The following is a 22,216-nucleotide window of genomic DNA, read 5'->3' on the forward strand; positions in this document are numbered from 1 at the left end:
TGGTTAATAGACCGTCATATTGCGAGCGGCGTTGCGGGCCATAATGACTGCGGTCAATAATTTTAAAAAGCCCAGTTGGTAAATGATTAATGAGTGCGGCTAACAATTAAATTATTAACAACGGGGACAACGTCAATCGTGGATTATTGCAAGAAGGTTGTTGGAGCATGAAAAGGCGTCTTTTCGTTTGCCCGAGTCGATACGGGAGCAGGTGCCGAACGTAACTCCGTTTGCGCCGGATTTACTTCTTTAAGATCCCGAATCTCGTTACCTGACCGACATGATCATATTAATGTGTAACGCGGTTAGGCTAATTTTAGCGGCAGATTTGGACTGGCCCGGCCGCCGGCGGGCCAGGCCTTGATTAGCCAAAGCCATCTGCTCCGACAAAGACCTCTCAGGTTCTGCTGCCCCGAATAAATGTGATTAGAAAACCTGAGAGGACGGTTTCCACATGTGACCGTGTCGTCTAGATAATGAATTTTAGCGGCAATGGGGGAGTCCCGATAAAGTTTTTTTTTCTTTCTTTCCCCATCTAGCCTTAGCAAAAGGTTAGCTTTTAGTTTTTTTCAAGAAGCTTAGGGGACCTGTTGTGTCACGCTTGGGTTCTTGACATTTATTAACACACTTCCCTTTGCAAAAATATTTCAAATCTGTTAGATTGCGAGGGCATTTCCCGTGCGCAGCACTCTCAGCCGCTAAATTTGATGTCATTCATACAGTCAAACAAGTTTGCCTGCCGCATGATAAAACAACGAGCACTTTTCAAGTTGGCTAAGCGAGACTTGATGTAAGGTTTTTTTGTTGTTGTCTGCTTTGTGTGCCACATTCAAGACTTTAAAGCAAAGTTGATCGAAGAAAAGTTCATTTATCTTAAGCGAGTCGAGAAGATTCATGTCAAAAAAGAAAGGCTTTTGCCGGAATCTATAGGCAATTGTAGAACAGTCTAATCCTTTAAGGGTAACGTCAGTTAATCATGAATTTTCACTATTTGAAGCGGGACTTGGTCCTTATCGCCGCAGACAGCAGGGGTTTACTCTAGATCATATCATCCTTGACAGATGGCTGAAATCGATTGCCAAGCTTTCTTTAGCCGACCGACGCCATTAAATGTTGGTGGAGCAGGCTGTCAATGCTTGATCATTACAAGGTTTTGCTCAAACTAAAAACAAAAGCAGCAACTAGCAGTGTCTATCAAATGAATTGTTATGAACCCCTTTGGGCTGAACAATTTATCATTTTGGGATCAAAGTCGTGATCTCAGATAACACGATTTTGCCGTCGTCAAAGCTAAAAGCGCTTCTATAAAGGGGCACGCTAGCTGGAGAAAAAAAGCATTTTCTTCCCTGTCACCGCTTAGAAATGCTAAGCTAAGCTAACTACGACCTGCGCGGGACTTATCCTGGCCTCTGTGGTGGCAAAAAAGATGAATTTATAGTTTTGATCACTCCGATATATTTGTTTGTCATTCATTTGTCCAAATGGTCTGTGGTTCTTTAGCAAATTAGTGTGTGGCACAAGGACGACGCTATCATTCCCCATTCCTTGCAAGCATGTGCTTTGGTTCCTCTTTCAAAGTTCCTGCTGTTTTTTGACCGTTGAAGTGTCCAGTAGAGACGTTTGTCGGGCCCTGGAGATGAGCTCCAGATGCGTGACGGGCCCGCACCGTCCCGGATCGGGGCAGGGGGGTCCCCAGGGGGCCACTGGCCTGTCAGTGCTGGAATGCCCCCTCACACTTAACGCTGGCTGAGGGGAAACAGATACCTCCTGAAGAAATCGATGCCATTTATCGATAAGGTCGCCAAGTGGAAGCTGTGAATTCCGCTTAGAGTTAGAACATTTGATAGCGCCGATAAGTCACAACACTGACTTTCCTGATTTTGACCTGGCTTCCGATTGTCACACCGCATTTTTTTTTCAGGCCTGGCCAATGGTGAATGAATCGTTGTCAACACTTGATGTTTGTTTAGCTGCGAGGTTCGATTATCAAGGATTTAATCAAGAAAACGGGATGCGTCCCTTTATGTCCGTTTGCAGCTTTAACGAGATGCGTTTGTTTATTGCGAACGTATCGTAATTGTCGACGTGATACACGTACGTTACTAGCCATTAGCCCAGAAGTGAAGTGGATGCTTCCTCTGGAAGGAGAAGCGAGATACGCTTTCTATTTTTAGGCGCAGCTTTTAGCCGGCGAGATGCTACAAATAGCCGCTTCGACCTGAGCGTCGTGGTTTTTAGCGCTCTTCCAAAATGTTTTGTCTGTGAATAGCCTTTCCATATTGCAATAGTTGTAAGAGCACAAAACATTCCAAATTAAATTATATTGGAGGGGGGGGGGGCACTAGCAGGGGCCGGAAAGTCTGGCCACGGAGGTCTTACTTTTCTCTCGTGAGAAAAGGGTTAACTTGAGGCGGTGGCACAGATGTGATTCACTAAAAAATGTTTGCTCTGTTCGTGAAAGCTTCTTTGAACCAATGAGTGTGAACTTCTGGCCACAGCAGCCTATAAACGTAGCATTTGTGTGAGGCAGCGAAAGGGTCCTGTCGATGTAATGGGCAGGGGGCGACGGGGGTGGGGTCGGGGGGGGGGCCTCCGTGGAATGTGGTGTCTTGGTGAAAGGACTGCGACTTGAACAAATGCACTCAGTTTATTTGGCAAACCAGACTTGCGAGTCGCTTACAGATTTGTTTACTCAGGAACACAATATGCAAATGCACCTTTTCCTGTGAGGTCTGTTGTAGGTTCAAGCATCCATTGGAGCATTGACCCGCCCCAGAACACCCCCACCCCCCCGTGAAGTATGGCCAGATGAACGTGAGAAGGGGTCAGTCTTCAATCTTATAGCGCATTTACCGCGCTATGCAGAACCACGAGAATTTTCCAATAGAAGCAATGGGGGGAAAAAAGTGATTTATCTGCATGTTTTAGCAGTATTGTGTCACCGCCGCCCCTTACCCGGGTTAATGAAAACCAGCTTTCAGCTCTGTTTATGTTCAAACCAGACATATACACACATTTCCAGCGTGGTCCTGAAAACAACTTTCGAGTCCAATCCGGCTCATTTTATGCGACCATAAACCGACAAGTGAAAATTCGGGCGGAGGCTGCTTGGTTTGCAATTCATTTCCCAAATCCCCGATTAAAACTCAATTTGTAGCGCATTTTAGGATAGCACTAATCCACAGTAAAAGTAGGAAATGCATTTTTCTTTTTGGGAATATCAGTATGAAAACACTTGTAGTCTATCTCTCACTCGCTCTCTATTTAGCAAAGCTAGCTAGCTAGCTGCTGCTTCTTGCTATCCAGCTACTATACCTCATATTTTCAATATGACAAATTACCAATCATTTTCTTGCTTGGAAATCCCTTGCAGTCACTTACCTCCCAGTTTGGCTTGGTGCTGGGGTTAGGGTTACTTTTTTAACCTTAACCCCGGAAGGCAGTGCACAAATGTATCCAAATATCTGCTAGCAGTTGCCAACTAGCCTGACATGCAAACAACTGCATGATGTAAGTTTTTTACAGGTCTGGAATCATTTTGACGTCTAACTTTTCAGAAAGTATAGTCTGTTGTATCCATCCCCTAAGATTGTGTTCTGCGAGTGTAATTCTTTTGCCCGTGTCGTCATCCTATTCTTCCCCCTCATTTCTCCCTTTTTTGGAGGTTTGTAATTGAAGTGATTAATGGAGGGGAGAGGTGGTCTCGCCCAGAGGCTTGTTTTTCAGCGGTCTGTTTTAGAAGTGCCGCACTAAGCAAAGTCCGGGCAGGTAGAAACACGCCCAGCCTCTGGACATTTCGACATTTCGAGCCCCTCGTCCCGCCACTTTGTCTGTTCCCTCCGAAAAGCCAGAAATCCTTTTTTTTTTAAGTCGCAAACAGGATTGGATTGAGAGTGTAAGACGATCCCCCAGGGTGTTGTTCTTCGCTCACCACTTTTTGTGCTCCGTAATTCTTAATGAGAGAATGAGCAGAAAGGACGGACAGGGCCATATGTTCCGGAGTAGCGATGGGATTTATACTTCCCCTCATGCCGCGCATGGATTCACAATTAACTCGAGCCTTTTGTTAGCCGCTCACCATGAGATCCCCTCAGCCCCTCGACCGATGCGCCCTCCTCCTCGGCTGCCCGAGAAATGATTCGCGGCACCCCGCCGAGGGATTGGGGCCCCGATTATTCAATTCGGATTAGAGATCATGGCCTTACAATGCTCATTTATACAGTCATGCTGAGAGGGAAGCATGTTTCACTTTCTACCGGCTGGCTCGCAGATGGTATCCGACACTGAAGTCATCTCGATCGCCCTTTGGATTTCCGAACAAGCCGACTGGGGAAATATCAGGACTTAAAAAAAAAAAATCTACCGATGGTATAAAAATTCTGAAACCACGTTGCTCCTCACCACATGTTGGTTTTCTCAACAAATTGCCGCCCCGCTAATAAAGACGGCAGTTTCTTGCGGTCAGCGGATTCCCGTAATACCAGTCCACCTCATCATCGTATATTGCTTCACCTTGACAAATTGATGACTTGTGTGACTAGGCCCAGAGCCAAGTAGGCGACATGGGACTTGGCATTGCATTACAGGTCATGGAATGCACGCACGGAAATCCAGCAGGGGTAACCGTCATTGTCGTGTCCGGCGTCTTGGAATGAAACCAAACAGGCATTTGTTTTTTAAGACACTTGTCTTTTGATGGCTGCTCGTGGCGCCGTTACTGGCTGCCGTCCAGATTTCTGTGGCAGTATCTCGATTCTTATTAAATTATTATGGCGGCGTGTGCTTGAGCTGTTTGCCCCACCTCTGGACTATTTTGATGGGCTCGGAAAGAAGTGGGAATGAGATGTTAAAAGTTTGCGGTAGGGCAAGAGAAAGGTCTGTTTTTTTTCTTTCTTCTTCTTCAATTTGAAGTGACACAGAGTCACTTAAATAGCTATTCATGTGCATTTTTTTTTTGTAAAGGTTTCTCAATCATTCATGCTATTCAACAACTTTCACACGGGCGTTGGTTGGTCGCATTCCCAACATTGCATTGTTTACTGCCATTTTTTTTACAACTGTGTAAAAAGTATCATGTTCTTTATGGATGGAGTGGGGGGTGAATTGACAAGACCCAACCTCTGAGTAAATTCACATTGCAGACCCCAATTCCAACTTCTTTTCTCACATGGTTGACTTGAACCAGTTTTGGTTCATTTCCCAGATACAAAATGTCTGCCAACACCCATTTCCAGCAGAATCAGTAAGTTGCTCCGTAAATGGCTCGGCCGTCACACCTCTGTGTCGGAATGTGTGTGTAAAAAATCACACGGGATGGCCGAGGGCCTTATCTGCTCAAGCAGTCTGAATGTAGCAAACGAGTGTCATGATATAGGTTAACACACGACTGCAGTCCCGCCCTCCTGTCAGCTTCCCATACACACCGTATGACTGAGGATGATGAGTATCGACCCGCGCTGTGAAATTGCGTCCGGAGGGAGGGGGCGGGATGGTGCCGGGGGGCTTGGGACCTCCCTGTATTTGTGCGTCCAGGCTTATTGATTTCCTACCAGTTCAATGGTTATGACCCAGGAGACTATCTACGGTGTGCGGCGACGTGACGGAGGCTCCGAGTGAAATGATTGGCCTTCAGCTAACTTGGCTCGCAAGTGTTCAACTTTACCAATCCACCAGTCGGACTGCGGGCCCGATTTTCCAAGCCTTCGCAAAATAGTTCAAAAGTGCTTTTTTTTCATTTCAGATAATCGTTTCGATAATTACAACCGCCAACTCCCGTTCCCATTACACAAAATAAAGGCAGGAAAATTACGATTGATCCCGTACGTCTTCAGGAAGCACAACCGCGGCGTTTCGACTGAGCCTCCCATTCCGCGTCGGTGTCATTTTTATAGAGGGAAAGGGCATCGAATAGATGGCTTTTACAGGACTTTTAAAAGAGTGTCGACCGCCCCTCGCTCACGCCCATTCCGTGTTGGTGCCCTTTAGACACTGGCTGCACCAAATTACAGCTTTTCCCAACAGACGCTACTCGAAACGCCGTGCTGTCGTTCTACCGCCGCTACTTAATTTTCAGATCCTAGCTAGCAAACCTCCCAAGCCAAGGATGCGAATCACATGAAGCTTTCACTGAGGTTCTGCCTCTTCATCTAATAACAGCTGCACTATCAAATTGGAGAAGTGCTGTCAACATCCTGAGCAATCAATGCCATCCATCCCCCAACTCCCCTTGCAGCAGCAGTAGCCATTAACCCTTCCTGTTCCGGCACGCCTGCCCCCTTCACTAAAATGGTGCCTTCCTACTTGAGACAATCTTTTGTGTAATGGCTGCGTTAGAATTGCCCCGCAGCCATTTTAAGGCATCAGGATTTGCAAAATGTAGATAGCGGGGAGGGAATTAACACCCCGTGTTTGAGTCTCAACGGACCGGTTTTACAAGCCCTACCAATCACTCCAAATTGTGTGGTGTCGGTATAAGCCACGAGGGAACTTTGGACCCTTTATTTCCTCCCCCCCTTACTCCGTAAATGCAGCGACAGGCTACTGCTCACTTCTCATGTACGGGTTATTCTGATCCCTGATTTGGCACGGCGCTAATCGGTCACGTACGTCCGACAATGTGATTAGACCACCCGCAAACCTGCTAGCTGCATAAATGAAAATGACTGAGGCTGCTGATTCTTTTTTGCATTTTCTGTACCCCACGTTGACTATACAGTTTGATTTTACATCCACAGTCATCATGTTTTGGTACATGCAAAATAAAACCAAGTTAGGAGCGTTTCGAAACCGGCGCCATTTTATTTTCGAGCTTCCCTTTGTGTTTTGATCTTGGATTCCACTTTTAAGACGTAATTTGAGCACTAGGTTCTTAAGGTGGCTGACCACGACGAGTGAAAATGTCAGTAGCCACCTTAACCCGACTAAAAAGGTGACGTGAAGCGTTAACATTCCTGTTTTTTTGACCAGAGTCGCCCTTCAAGAACCAACATGTCTTTGCGGTCGACGGGTTTCGTCTTCCTGTTGGAGGACAAGCTCCCATTTGTTGAGCTAGATTATTTAAAAACAAAAAAAAATCACACATCTTGTGTTACTCACAATAGTATTGTTCTGGCAGATTAAATCGTTCTATTTATTTTTTGCGACGCGACCGCAGTCAAGTCGCATATATCCAACATCAATGTCAACCAAAGCCAACATGGCGTTGAGGGCAGCGTGTTAGACTTTGCTCTAGTTTAAAGTCAGGACCCGCACAGCCCCTACACAACCCCGTGTTTTTTGTGTCAACACGTTTGTGTTCCCCCTAACATTGTCAGTTGTTAGAATTGTAAACTACGCCACTGAAATTTGTAAACCTGCTCCACGGTCAACTAGTCCAAGAGAGTTTACCCAAACCATTTGAGATATTATTTGAGAGGGTCAAAAGTCCAAATAATTGTTTATGTACAAGAAAGATGGTCAGACTATAAAAAATCAGGAAACCTTGAGTGCTGCAAACCAAAAGTGCTGCAAAATCTTGTTTACTTTTATCAGCAAGATTACTTTGTTCAACTTTGGGCAGTTGAATATCCTGTCCCCCCCCTTCCCCCCGCCCACTATAAGAGATTATATACATAGGCAGCTAGCAAGCGGATTTATCTCCCTTTATAAATGTTTATAGTGGCTAAAGGTTAACAGAAGTGTGGACAAATGGCGTGCAAAGGTCTGTATGTCCTCCAAATGTACTATAGCGTGTATTTGCCTTCACATGATGATCCAATGGCATGTTTTTAAGTGGCAGATAGATAAGTGCAAAGCGACAGGGGGGGGGGGGGGGCATTTTCTTCTTACATTGAATTTACTCAACAGTTTTTGCAGGTACAAAAAAACAAACTTGGGAGGGGTGACAATAATCAAAATATCAATTCATCCATGTATTAATTTGCTATCGATTCAGCAAATGTGAATTGATTCGTCTTCTTCGCATATTTTTCTCCTCCATATTTGTCTTTACAAGCATTTGGTGTGAAAATCACTACGTGCAACCTTTTGGCCTGCGGGTCCTTCATTTCAGGCCCTGTAATTTTCAGTGACCAATGGGTTCCTGCTCAACCCCCCCCCCCCCCCCCTTTGACGACCCCCGCCCCTACTTTGCTCCAAAAGGATCTTGTTTTGATTCCTGATGCTTTTATAGGTTTTTGTCTTGGAGACATTCCTGCTCGGCACATACCATGCACCCCTCTCTCTGCCCCTATTTTCCTTCCTTCCCGTCTTGTGGGGCCTTTGCAACCCCCCACTCACAAACACAAGCTCGATCACTACATCTGTGTGTGTTTGGTAAAGGCTGTTGACCAGCCTGCCCTCTCCTGACAGCGTAGCTACACTCCATGAACTTGGGACAGGCGTCACAGCTGCATTTGGATTGAAGGATCGGTTAGAGGGGTGGGTGGGTTGGGCTTCTCGAATCCAGCTGGGTCGGAAGACAAGGGCGGGTGCTGGTGGGGGGGTAGGAGGGGCAGATGCAGATGGTTCAGGTCAAATGAAGCTGTTTGACGGTAAAGAAGTAGTTGCTGGTGGAGAAGGGGACACGGGAGCTCAGGGGTACAATAACTCCAGAGGTTGCGACCTCCCAGCCGTAGGAAAAGGCGCATTCCCACAGATTGGGAACGTATTAAATTTTGGGGGTTCAGTTTACCTCTTTTGATAATTGGAGGAAAAACATGAAAGCTATGTAGAAATCTTGTGGTTCTGATGAAAAGGTTTTAAAACTACAAATTATTCTGTAACGTCATTTCACTAAAATGCCGCCTTTAGACATTTTACCATCCAACTGCAGGTTTTTCTAACACTCTCTCCACACATTTCACTCCGACGTAGCAAGTCACTTGAGGCATTTCAGTTGTGTGGCGTCTCAGTCCAAACACTAGGGGGCACTGTTTAAAGCGCGTGCATAGATAAGAAGCAAAGAAGAATGTCGGTAACCAATTACGTCCTTTTTTTTTTTTTTCCGGCGCAAATTGTTTGCTTTCTCACAATTGAACCACATTTCTGGTATCGAAATATATTTCAATGAATTAAATTCAACAAATCTGTATTCTGTATTTTCTTGTAGAACGGAAGCGCAAGCTGGGCGGACGAGGCGGACAGTAGCAGAGGACGAGGAGAAGCCTCCAGAGACTTTGCCAAGGTGCGACTAGTTTGCTTTAAGAAATAAAGAAAGCCCCAATTAAAGGTGCCTAATGGGTCGTTTCAACTTTTAAATGGCTTCAAAGGAAGTCGAGGCTAGTTTGGCATCACCTCTTCTGTTTACCGAAAAAACACACTTTTATCAGGCAATGCTGATTTGGACCGACCAATCCAAAGCAAGCATTTTGTATGATATTGTTTTGTCCAAGTTACTACTAGTAACGGTGTTTCTTCTTCAGTTGTACGAACTGGATAACGACCCCAAAAGGAAGGAGTTCTTGGATGATCTCTTTACCTTCATGCAGAAAAGAGGTACTTTGCATTTATTTACAGGATAACAATCAACGGAATCTGCAGTCTCAAAATGTTTCTGCAGGCAGACACTCGTTTATGGGAGTTGATTGATTTAGTGCACAAATAGGAACTTGAACATACGTAGGTTTGAATGTGAGTGTGACTGGTCTGTTTGTATCCGCCCTGCGATTGGCCGGGGACCTGTCCAGGTTTTTTATTATTTTTATTTTTTATATATACACACAACACGCACATCTTTTTTTGTATTCTTCTTTTTTGCACATCTATGATTCATCTGAAAGGAATAAGTGTGTTATTATTCCACAGCTCATATAGTTTTTTCCCATGCTACAATCAGGTTGTATAAATATACGTTGTCACCTTGGCAAGCGCGATTAACTGCGTTCCGACGTTGAGACGAATGAAAGCGTCACACGCTATTTTGTAATTGAACTTTCCACTAGTGATCTGGTCTACTGATCTGGTCTGACTGGTCTTGTCCTCATTTGGTTAGGGGGGGGTGATGTATTAAGACGAGAAGGAGGGACGGAATCTGTCAGGGCCCTGTTAGCGTCGCTGTCCAGCGACAGACGACGGGAGTTGTAGTCTGCTGACCCCCCCCCCTTTACGCACGCTGATCCATCACCCCGAGACTCAAACGTCGTCTGACAGCAGATAACTGGCTGAACGCGCCACGCCGGTTTGTGTTGTTCACACCAGCACAATCATAGAATCATCTGGAGCGAAGTTGCAGTGCTAGCAGGTTTGCATCACACAAAATGCAAACAATATTATTTGGTTACGCTACTCGAATGTAGCAGCTACGATGGATTACCGAGGCAGTCGTCAGTGAACTTTTTGTTTGACCACAACCAGAATATTTTACGTTCCCCCTAATTTGACCTAGCGTACGCTCGCGTCACCCCGCCGTTCACGTCAAAGTGTCTGCACGCCGGATCTCCGACTTTCCGGTCACGAATATATTTGATTATCAAAATCAATTTCACATTGTGTAATCAAGGCCAAGACATCTAATTCCAGCGGGCAGCTTGGCTCAGATTCCCTGGCAGTGAAGAAGAGGAGGGGGTCAGTGGCGGACATTAGCACCAGCCAACTGAGTGCTCATCTATAATGGACAAAGGAAAAACTGAATATGGGAGTTTTTTTTTTTTTCTCCCCCTCCCTGAGTGTATTGACTGTGATAATGCTCGTCATTATTTGCAGTGGAAAGGGCAACATTAAACAGCCAGCGCGGGGATAAAAGCGAATATCGGCGGCTAAGTGACTTTAATGCAGGCATAGCGCGTCATGGCCGACCGCTTCTCGTGGAGTCTTAATCACAAGGGAAACAAATTGTGTGGTGGCTCGGGGCAGGGGGACACTGGGGGGGGGGGGGATCCTCCTTTTCTTTAACTTTTTGCACTTGTCAGAGTAAAGCAGAAGAAGCGCAAGCGCTCTCTCATTACACCCTGTTACCCCTCCTCTTTTTTTTTTCTTTTTGGGGCAGGCACTTTTTTTTTCCCCATTCATTATTGTTGGTTTCTAATCTAAGCTCTTGCTTGGGAGGCTCTGTCAAGTCATTTCCAATAAACGTTCTGTCATTTAAAAAAAAGTGCATACCTGCATATGGCGACCAGATCACCAAGAATACTCGGCGGGTCATTCGAAAAACGGAATTATCCCTCAACCCCCGAAAAGTTGATCAACCCCTGTAATCGAAATACTTTGACTGACGCTTGTTAGTCAAGCTGAGGAATCCGCTGATGACTGGAGACAAATGGCCAAGCGTTTTTTCTCACCTCATTCATCGCGGGGGCCTCCAGGCTGCGAGAGGAAAGCAGCAGCGGAAGGAAAACTTACGAGGGATTCCCATTTCCTGCCCCTGCTCTTAAAAACACTCGTGTGTGTGTGTGTGTGTGTGTGTGTGTCCGTTTGTGTGTTAATGGCGAAGGAATTTTAGCAGCTGCCTTAAATCCCGCCTTTGCGGAAAGGAAACCCTTGGCGGACTTTTTAATAAGGAAGACGTGTTCATTTCCTCACTTTCTTCGTCATCTCTTGTCCAGTTGCTCCTTTTGTGCTATTACAATAAGTCGTTAAGTCCTGACTTGGCTGTAATTAGCAGCATGACAAGGTTTTTCCCCCAAAATGACAACCAGATTGCAATGCTTGGCTAGATTGGCTCATGGGCTCCGGAGAAATTGAGTTTTTATTTCTATTTTTAAGATTTAATATTTTGTGTGATATTGCTGATGGATATTTTTTTTTGTTTAGATAGGTTTTGTTTTTTAAATTAGAGCATTTTTTGAAAACAAAATTTTAAATTATTATAATATAATTGGATATAATAATTGAATTATTTAAATGATTGGTTTTAATTTTTTTATGTTTGGCTCATTTTAGCTTAATTTTATTTTACTTGTCAATTCCCAGAAAAATGCTTCCAAGCTAATTGTAAGACGCTTCCTCTATCTTGCAGACCAATTTGGCCACACTGACTGTGCCTTTTGTTAGCCAGCTCCTTCCTGTTTTCAGCCATGTTGCTATGGTAACCAGTAAAATAAAAAAATTGAAATATTAGCGCTCCCGAAGACGTAAAATCAATAAATCATCTTTGACGGGTAACACGCTAGCGTGACGTGCGATGGCTTTCCCCGCAAATGTTTTTCAAATATTTAGGAACGTTAAATGGCAAACATAAATCATCCCTCTTATTCTAGAGTATTCTCCATTATCTTGAGCAGCCGCCACTAATGTCCATGTAATCGCCATTAACCATGTAGCCTGGCTTCTGAAGTAGAACATGCCTTCATCATATCCATTACAATTTTTTTTTTGTTTGTTTTGTTCGGTCGGACAAGGCATAATCGCGTGGAAATGGAGCAGGCTTGTTGTCGTATCACCAGGAAGAAAATAAAAGAGTGATGTGGCCAACTGCCTGTCAGCGCTGTCCACTTGAGATGATTAATGGCCGCCGGAGAGACACACAGCGAGGGCTCTTCTCGAGGGCTCCTCTTGTTCAGCGCAATAACGAGGAAGTCGGCGGCGGTGACGAAGGCTAGGTACGGCCACCAGATCGGGGTTTAATGAAGCCTAGCGAAGCGCTAGTGTCACACCGCTAATCGCACGTGCAGTCTCAGTTTAGCGGGGAGCAAACGGCGGGTTATCTGCGCTTTAGAGCTATTCTGGGAGGAGATGCTTTCGAACCGTGCCATGAAGTCATCTTGGAAGGTGAAAGGCGTGGAGAAAGAAGGATAGCCAGAGATGTTCTGTTTGACGGGGGGAAAATACATTTTTGATCTGTCTTTGGTGTTTGGTGCTTATAACCCAGATCTAAAAACATTCCCATTTTGTAGTTTTGGTCTTTGTATTGTGGGAAGCGCTGGCTTCCCAGCAGGACATTGGAGGAAGTTCCCTAACTGTAACCCTGAGACCATGAGCTCTGTCCACACCAATTACGCCATGAATGGACTCTGGGGGATCAGTGTATGCATTATATTACAACTCTACACCCCCCCCCCCCCCCCCCATGCTGGAAACGGGCGAGGCCTTTGGTGAAAATACAGCACTACAATAGGAAGGTTCTCTGGCCTCATTTGGCCGGCCACTTCTGGAAAAGTAGTTCTTTTCACACAGAGTTCCCATGATATTACCGGATGGGAGGTGGAAGAGCCCAAATTGATTATCCCCAAGGCCGGAAAAATTCCATTGGGCATTTTGGGGCAGTTGGTGTCAAGGCTTTTTTCTTCTTGTTTTTTTTTGACATCCCGTCTCTGGTCCAAATCCAGACAGTTGTCCGGCCGTCTGCTTTCTCCACAAAAAGAAGGACACAAAAAAAATCTAAAAGGGGTGAGCATTAATTGCTTTCAACACAAAAGAAGTGCGAAGTGAGTGTCTGGTGTTAGACTTTACAACCCCAAAAAAAAAACTTTCCACACACGCGACCTCTTGGCTTTGTTGCAGCCCTGACACCGCCCCCCCGCCGGACCAATTCCAAGTCGTACCCCCGATTCCGACTTTGTGAAAAGCTCTCATGACAGTTGCTTCCAACACAGCAGGGGAGTGTTACACCAAAAGTCGCGGCTTTTTTAGAATACCCTGACATCTGTTTACTGCCCGCCCCGGAAATTTCCAGGGCAACTTTGTGGACCAATTGAGAAGTTGAATTAATCTCATGTTGTCTGGCAGCGCGTGGATCACCTTTCACACGGCACGCGCCAATTTAACGCAAAAAGCAAATGTCATTTTTCCTACCCTTGTCTTTCCTTCCGTCTTCACCCCCCCCTCCTTCCCTCCCTCCTTCTGTTTATTGTGCTACAGTTACAACCACCAACCACTGAAACTTGATAACACCGTGGGGGATCGGAGCGGGTAGTAGGGCATTGGCCTGCTTGGTGGGGGTGTGGGGGGGTTGGTCTTGGATTAAGGGGCCTCCCTCCTGTCCTACACGACATGATTAATGATCTCCAAACAAGCGGGGGCTAACCTTTTTTCCGATAGGCCGCCCGCTTGACGGACAGCAGACGAGGGCCCGAGCGTCGTTGCGTCGGGCGGCGTGAAAAGGTGACGGCGGACAAGGGCGCTATGGAGACGGGCTGCCAAGGTGACAAAAGGGGAGGTCAACGGAGGCGCACTCGACGAGACAGTCCGTCAGTCGGTTACTATAATCACGCGTCCATCTTGGAAGAGCGCCACAGGAAAAGGGCGGGGTCCCTTACTACTTTTTAATCAGGCCGCCGAGAGAGACGCCCTAACTGCCGCCCTGTTTGAGGCTTTCTTGTGTGTTGATACATTTGAGGAAATAGTTTGTCTTTTTGGTAAACTCCACCCTTGCAGGCAGACAAATTACAAGGGAGGGAACGCGACCAATGGCGGCGGGCGGAGGGGGGGGTTGGGTCCTGCGTCGTCTTTGTTCAAAACCAACGGAAATGGTGCTTTTCATGATGTTTGTTTTTATATTCTTAGCCACGTGAGATAAAAATCTCCTTGCCAGCCAAGGCTACTCTTTTGTGCCGCTTCCTCTCCTGATCCCCTCCCCCCCCCTGTTTTTTCCTCCTTTGCCATTTGTTCCAACGCGCCGCGCTGTCCATCTTTAATTACGACCATACTGTAAAGAGATTTAACTCTCTAAGCCGCCCAGCCGGGAGATTCTTAATCACCCGTCTCTCGCACAGAAGAAGGAAAGGTCGCACCCAGCGACGAGGTCATCAAAGTAAAAATTGGACGCCCCGGTTCATCCCACGCGGCGTGTTTTGTCTTCGTTGTTTTGCGATGACAAAAAAAAGATGGATGACAATGAATGCATTCATCTACTTCATTTGTTTTCCACTCATGCAATATTAATCAGAAGAGCTTACGGTTTGTCATTGAGTTACCTTTTATCATTAAGCATAAAACAAAAAAACGACGCGTCGGGCAGATTAGTAAAGCTTCGTCGTACACGCCAAGCAAATGGAGTCGTGGTTTGCCAATCGCCGCAATCTCATTAGCGGCAAATCAACCAAGATTAGACTTGTTTGGTTTTCTTCACTTTATTCTAGCCACCATAAAGAATGTCCAGAAATGCAGAAGTTGCACTCCACTGTGCTCCATTAAATCCAAGAAAAACGTCTTTCCAATCGAAACAGTTTTTTTCCTTTCTTTAATTAGTTCAAGTTCCTTCTTTAAGGAGTAGTTACCGTTTCTATTTCCCATGATCGCTTCTTGGTATCGTTTCACCTGACTTGAGCGTCGACTGCACGTGAGCCCACCGTAACTCATAACGTGGCTACCGGCGGGTGCTCTCCACGCATGGCCGCCCACCCACGCCACACTTGCTCCTCCATCTGTGTCCTGTGTGTGCTCTTAAAGCAACGCTTCCTGGCCTCCACACCCCTGTGATGGATGGCACCAAACACTTTACGGCCCCCAAAGGAGCCCTCGGCCAGTACAATAGCCCTGAGCTCACTTCCAGCGGCCTCGCATGCATGCAGCAGCAGCAGGGCCAAGGCAACAGAACCCTGAGTGCAAAGGGCCCTAATGGAAAGCGAGATGTTTGAAGCTGGATCTGAGCTTTGTTGCGTGTGTGCCTGCGCCGTTACATGAATGCAATTAACAGGTAATGTTGGGCAATGTGATTTTTTTTCAAATTTTATTTAAGCAACCTGATCATGTGAAGCACATTGCACCTTACCTTGTGTCTAGATAAAGCTGCCTTGCCTTGCCCTTCCGAAAGCCAAAAGCAATTACTATCGATGGCAGTTAAAATTTGGACGAATGACCCGCCGCCCCGCCCCGCCCCCCTCCCGCCTTATCCATACCTTCCTCCTCTTTTAAAGCGCAGTATCGCTTTTTCAGCTCTCGTATTGATCGCTGCAAAGAAGCTTGTCAGTTGATGGCTCTATCCCTCAATCTGGGTGTCTGTTGACTCAAGCGGGTAATTTTCTTTTCCAAGGGCCAGTCCGACCCGTCTGACGAGTGACCGTCGCAGTTAGCACTGAATCAGGAAGTGCAAAAAAAAAAATGTTCATTTCTTGTCGTAATGCGGTGATACAAGTGGGTTATATTTACTTCCATGATTTTTAATCAATAAGATTTTCTGGGCGGCTGTCATCAAGGGAAGCGATGTGCTTTCACCTGCTAAAAACAATACTAACCGTCACATTTTTAAGAAAATTGTGAATTCTTTTTTTTTTTTACTGGATAAACTATTTGGAGATCTTTCATTTTTTGCGAGGATTTTTTTAGCAGTGTTATTTATATTTTATATATATTATTATTTATTTATATTATATGTGTTTAATATTTTCTTGTTTATCCCAAAAAAAACCAGTTTTTATTTATTCCCGGGTATACTCTTTTTTTTTTTTTACATCCCCTATTATCCCTCCAGCACACCTCGTTTTGTTCGACACATTCTTTACATTTTTATCACCAAGCTTTTTAGGTTACTTTTCTCCAAGCCGATCTTCCAGTTCAACGTAAATACAGAGCGGAGGTCAACTGGCTGTCGGTTAAATAAATTGTATTCTTGTGTGTCTGCGCAGGCCTATTCGAAATCCAAACCTTCCAGTGCGTGCGCTTTATTTTCCGTTGTGTTTCTCGTCCGACAGACTCCTTCTAATTCATTTGCATGGATGACTGGAAAATAGGCAAAAGCAGCCATGATGATAGGTTGCCGTCAAATACGGCAGTTGGGTGGAGCGACTTGCATTGCCTGCAGCGCTAATTCACGTATGCAGCACATTTACATGACACGTTTTATCTCCAAGTTTTTCCTGATATTCAGATCCAAGTCACGACCGATTGTCATTCCGTCCGTCCGCCCGTCGTCGCGCGGCGAATCCATCGGGGTCTGGTCAGTTGATCCTTCGGGACTTGGGTTACAGTTGAAGAGGCCATCTCACTTTTCGCAATCTTTTCAATACCCTCCCCTCAATTTGGCCAGGTGACCCATCTTCATGACACCGCTACTCGTATTTCTCATTTGCTTTCACGCGTCGGACAGGATCGTTACGATTTCTCGTCATTGGTGGATTGCGCTGTGGAGTGGGAATAATATCAACGAGCCAGCTTCCCGTGCGCTGCGTATTGCCAGCCCAGTATTGCAATATTTCGACACGCCGAGGTTAATAAAGAGAAGAACTACACATAACACCTGTCGAGCAGAGCTACGCGGCTCGCCGTACAAGGTCGCTCTCACACATCGCAAAGACACTTTTATGATACAGTCGATTCGCGGCTTGTCGGTCACAGAGTTTTTTTTTTTTCTTTTATGACTGTTTGAAGGTCGATCCCTATTTATTGCCGTTTTGCTCTTCAGAAAATTCTAATCGCACGCCGACGCTTCTAATCGTGTCATTTTTAGCGCCTTGACAAGGCCTCCAGCAGCTTTGCGAGAAGCTCCTAGGGAAATTTACAGCTCCCGACTGTGGTTTTGGAGCCTCGCCAGTATTTTTCACTACGGCGTTGACAGAGCAGGCAAGACAGCTCATTCGAATGTATCAGCAGACTTCCTTTACCGGAATGACGCCGACTAAGAATGTGCTCCCGCGTGACTTGTTCCTCCTTGTGTATTTATTTGCTCAGTTAATGAAGAGCTTAGAGCAAAAAGGGGAAGACGGTAAATGGTCCTCGGATGTGATCGGTCTCCGTCGCATCGCACCCGCGCTGAGCTGTATTACCGTATTTTCCGGACTATAAGGCGCACCTTCAATGAATGGCCCGTTTTAAAACTATGTCCTTATATAAGGCGCACCGGACTATAAGGCGCACCATCATGTCAGATTTTTAATCCAAATCAAATCATTCTCCATTTTATCTTTTATATTTCAACTTCAGACACAACAAATTACTTTATAATCACAAAATAATGATCCATAGTCTTTTTGATTCATGATTCATAGTCTTCAGCGGGCCACTTATGATTGATTTCATGACACAATGCTTCGGGCCAGTTTAAATTTAGGAATTCGGTCCATATATAAGGCGCACCGGACTATAAAGCGCACTGTCGGCTTTTGAGAAAATTTTAGGTTTTTAGGTGCGCCTTATAGTCCGGAAAATACGGTACATACATAGAAATGAATTATGGATGGAATTCATCTACTCCATCCGCCCACCAGGTGGCAAAGACTCAAGTCTGTACTTCCTTTCTCGAATGCCACAAAATGCGCACTTTGTTGACACTCATTTTAAATGTATTTTAAGCAGGTGGAAGGAGCGGAACGATCTCACGGCGGTCGGACTCGACGGCGGATTTTTCACTCGGCGGGGCGGGTCTGAAACAGAGGTTGACTGCATCGACCAACATAATTCAAGAGAGTTCAAGTTCAAGAGTTTTTTTATTCGCCATGTTTGAGCGTGCCAAACAAGGAATTTGACTTCGGTAGAAACACACCCTCTGTTCAACATTTAGGTGACTAACAACATTCAGGACATGTGAATAATGCAAAAACAGTGTAGACAAATTCAAGAAGGTGTGAGGAGCAGGATGTTATTGCACAGTAATGTCTCTGAGACTCTATGAGTGGTGTGAGTTCATCAGAGCAACAGCCTGGGGGAAGAAGCTGTCTCTGTGTCTGCTGGTTTTGGCGTACCGAGCTCTATAACGCCGTCCGGAGGGGAGTAGTTCAAACAGACTGCAACCCGGGTGAGAAGGGTCTGTAGAGATGTTCCTTGCCCGATTCCTGGTCCTGGACAGGTACAAGTCTTGGATAGATGGGAGGTTGATTCCAATGATCTTTTCTGCAGTTCTGATTGTCCGTTGTAGTCTGTGCTTGTCTTGTTTGGAGGCCGATCCAAACCAGACAGTGATGGAGGTGCAGAGGACAGACTGGATGATGGCAGTGTAGAAGGTCTTCAGAAGCTCTCGCGGCAGGTTGAACTTCTTGAGCTGTCTCAGGAAGTACAGCCTCTGCTGGGCCTCTAATATGGACTTAATTAGATGAGCGTCCCTCACGGTGTGCGTGTGTGTGTGTGTGTGTTCCAACCCCCCTCTGTCAGCTGAGCCTTAGAATAGCTGTGCGTCTATAGTGTAGCGTTACATTGAAGCCACCTTATGTGGAGGCTGCACATCGGAGCACTTGATATGAATTGGTGCCAGACCTAAAGATAGCAAATTCCACACACTCCAGCCTTTTTTACCTTTTATGGCCCTGACCATATATTAAAAATAAAACAAACAGCGCCGTACGCACGGCGAGGCCCCCCCGGCAATATGCCGCCCCATCACCCGACTCGTATAAACCAAACAGCCCGGCTCTGCCCGACTTAAAGTAAACTTTTGCCGTGTGGAGTCCAGACGGTGTTTCTCGTGTTTGTGTTCTGCGCCGCGTCAGCGGAGGGCTGTCCGATTAGCGGCGCAAAGATTGCGACAACGAGAGACGTCGCCTCTGCTTGTAGGGAAGAGGAAGACACTGTTGCTCTCAGACACTTCCACGGGGTTGAGGCTCTGTTTGTGTTGGCTGACACCTTCCTTGAAGCACTAATACACTCTTTCTCCTCCCCCGTCCTTCCTTGTTTTCTTCTTTACGAGAACCCCCCCTCCAGTCTTTTCATTCCATTCATGTCCGGGATGGGAATAATTAACTGTCTGCTGTCCACTGGAATTGCAAAGATGTCATTTTAAAATACAAAGCGTTTTTTTTTAATATATATATATCTATATATACTTTTTTGGTTTGAGTAAAATCTCCCAGTGTTCGTTTTCAACTGGCTGAGCGAAACATTCATTTCCGGTCCGTCACGGGTTTGTCCTTCAATTAATTATTTAAAAAGGGGAAAAAAAAAATGTCCAGCATGTAACGTCAAGGGTATTTATCTTACCACCACTACTGGCACCAGGGGACATCCAGTTGATTGATTATGGAAGCCCTTTAATGTGGACAGCTGTTTCCTGCTAAAAAAATAGGTCATGGGTCAAATTAAACGACCTTGTTCCTTTCTTGGGGCGTAAATTGAGATAGAAGGCTTGAACGGTAGTGTGAGAAATGGAATGGGAATGTTTTATTCTGGACTGAAGCTAAAGATTATTTTAATCGATTATTTTGTCGATTAATCGATTGTGTGGTCAGTCGCATGTCAGAAGATAGGTTAAATTCCGATTTGATTGTGTCATTTTAAGTTGTCCTTTGCTATCCTTTTTCATAAGTTTGTGCTTTCCATCTCCCAAGATTCTATGGATTTTTTCATTTTTAAAACCGAAGTTGTGATCTGAGACTCTTTTTCGAATGTTTCGCCGCATGCCTTTGCATAGCTGCACATCATTCCTTTTTTTTTTCTTTTTTTTTTCGGTCTCCACCAAAATGAGTCGCAGCACTAGTAAGGATAATTGATTTGATGAATGAATGGATAGTTGGGAATGTCCATAAATCTAGTTTGGCATATTTTTGTGACTTTAGTGACATGTCTTTTTCACTTCCATCAACGCCGCCTATCTGCGAGACTCCAGGCTAGCCACTGGAGGGCCACAGCCGTGTGACAAGAGGAAGGACTCGGGGAGCGGTCCAGGAGTGGGGGGGAGGTTGGTGCAAAGTGACCTCTGACCCCCAGTGCCATTAATCACTAGGCTCCTGATGGCTGTGTCCCTGGGGGGAAATCAGTCCGGGGCAAAGGATGATGGGAGGTGAAGCCTGCAGCCAATTACAGATGGGCCGGGAGCAGCTGAGTGGACAGATCAGGGCTTTTATAGAGAGATGAAATGAGCACCGGATCGCCACGAGGAGCCCGACGGGGCTCCCTGTCCTTCTCCGTGCCACGTCATCACTGACACTCGCAAAAGGAGCAGACGGCAGAAATGGCCGCTTGTGATGAAGAGGTGTTTGAGAGCGGCCGCGTAGAGTTAAACAGCGTCTTGTCGTTGGTCATGTGACTTTTTTTCTTCTCTTTCTTGAATTGATGAATAATGAACTGCAATAGGCAGGTGTCGAGTGTATTTGCTCTAAAATGGTGACGTACTTGCTTTTCGTGGTCCCGGCGCCATTGACCGACGTCCCGTTTTAAAAACACATCTGTCTTTGTACACGTGAAGTGCGGCGCGAGCTGTTTGTGGCCACGCGAGCAGCTGGCCAGGCCATCACCATGTCGGGAGGGGGCGGGGCAAAGGGGGGGGGGGGGGAGCGCTCTTGTGTCATTTGTTGTGGGCTCATTGTTGCGGCGTGAAAACATGGCTTCTTGCTGACCTGCACTTTTTAATTCACACATCAATAACCCCTGGCTGATCTCTGACCCGGCTGGTTGTCCTAATTGTTTGATGCGGGCTTGATGCCGCATCAAATTAGTGACAGCCAAGCACGGTCGACCCCTTTTGATCCGTGTTCTGGAAACGTGGCAAAAAGACAATCAAAACACTTGGTGGGCGGGGCGGGGGCGGGTGTCGTTGCCACGTTTATTGTCATCCGCCTCTTGCCACTTGTGTTTCTTGTAGGGCTGAGCGATATGACCTTAACGTAAAATAGTAGATTTTTTTTCCCCCCTTCATAAAAATCCATTTTTCCTTTGCTGACATAATACAAATGACTGACAATATTCGAAAGATCTATTTGTTGCCCAGCAAGTTTTTTTTCCCCCCTCCCTGAGCATTAACTTGCACACCACAGAAATTGTGGAAACGATCATTATTTAGGTCAAATCAAATCAAATGTAAAAATGCAGAATCTCGCTTTATTGTGGAAGAACTAGCATTATTTCAAATGCTCACGATCATGTACTTGTATCACTGTCGGTTACAGCAAGCTGACACTCTTGTTTTGCCTCATGTTAACTAGCTTTGCAGATTAGACCAATGTTTGCCTGCTGTGACATTTATCTGCAGCTTTGGTGAGCCAAGCAACCGGAATTCACATGGAGTTCAACATTTTATTTTATTTTATTTTATTTTATTTTATTTTATTTTATTTTATTTTATTTTATTTTATTTTATTTTATTTTATTTTATTTTATTTTATTTTATTTTATTTCATTTCATTATTTTGTCTGTTTGTTTATTTGTTTGCTTACTACATCCACTTTAATCATTTAACAATGACTTCAAAATACTGTTCATACACTTCAAATCAAATAAGAATAAATTCCTCAGATTTCCTTTCCTGTTCAAATACATATTTTTTAGAGTATCACATTTTAAAAGTGTATTTAAAAAAAAAAAAAAGGTTAAGCACTTCTTTTTGTGCAAATATTAGATACGTGTTACTTTTAAACTTTATCTGTCACGTGTACGTTGCGCAGGGCTTATTGTACGACTATTAGAAATTGATTTGAAAATGTCGACGGAGAAATATGTAGC

General features: G+C 45.3%; 1 protein-coding gene across 2 annotated transcripts in view; it reads left to right on the forward strand.

Annotated features, from left to right (window-relative positions):
• Positions 1-22,216, forward strand: part of LOC133152309 (AT-rich interactive domain-containing protein 3B-like) — a 43,208-nt gene that overhangs the window by 12,211 nt on the left and 8,781 nt on the right. For both annotated transcript variants that reach the window (XM_061275826.1, XM_061275827.1), the window contains exons 3-4: positions 9,089-9,163; positions 9,402-9,474. In XM_061275826.1, the coding sequence (XP_061131810.1) occupies positions 9,089-9,163; positions 9,402-9,474 (148 nt within the window). The remainder of the gene's footprint in view (positions 1-9,088; positions 9,164-9,401; positions 9,475-22,216) is intronic.

This window comes from Syngnathus typhle, linkage group LG4 (assembly GCF_033458585.1).
Source record: "Syngnathus typhle isolate RoL2023-S1 ecotype Sweden linkage group LG4, RoL_Styp_1.0, whole genome shotgun sequence".
NCBI lineage: Eukaryota > Metazoa > Chordata > Actinopteri > Syngnathiformes > Syngnathidae > Syngnathus > Syngnathus typhle.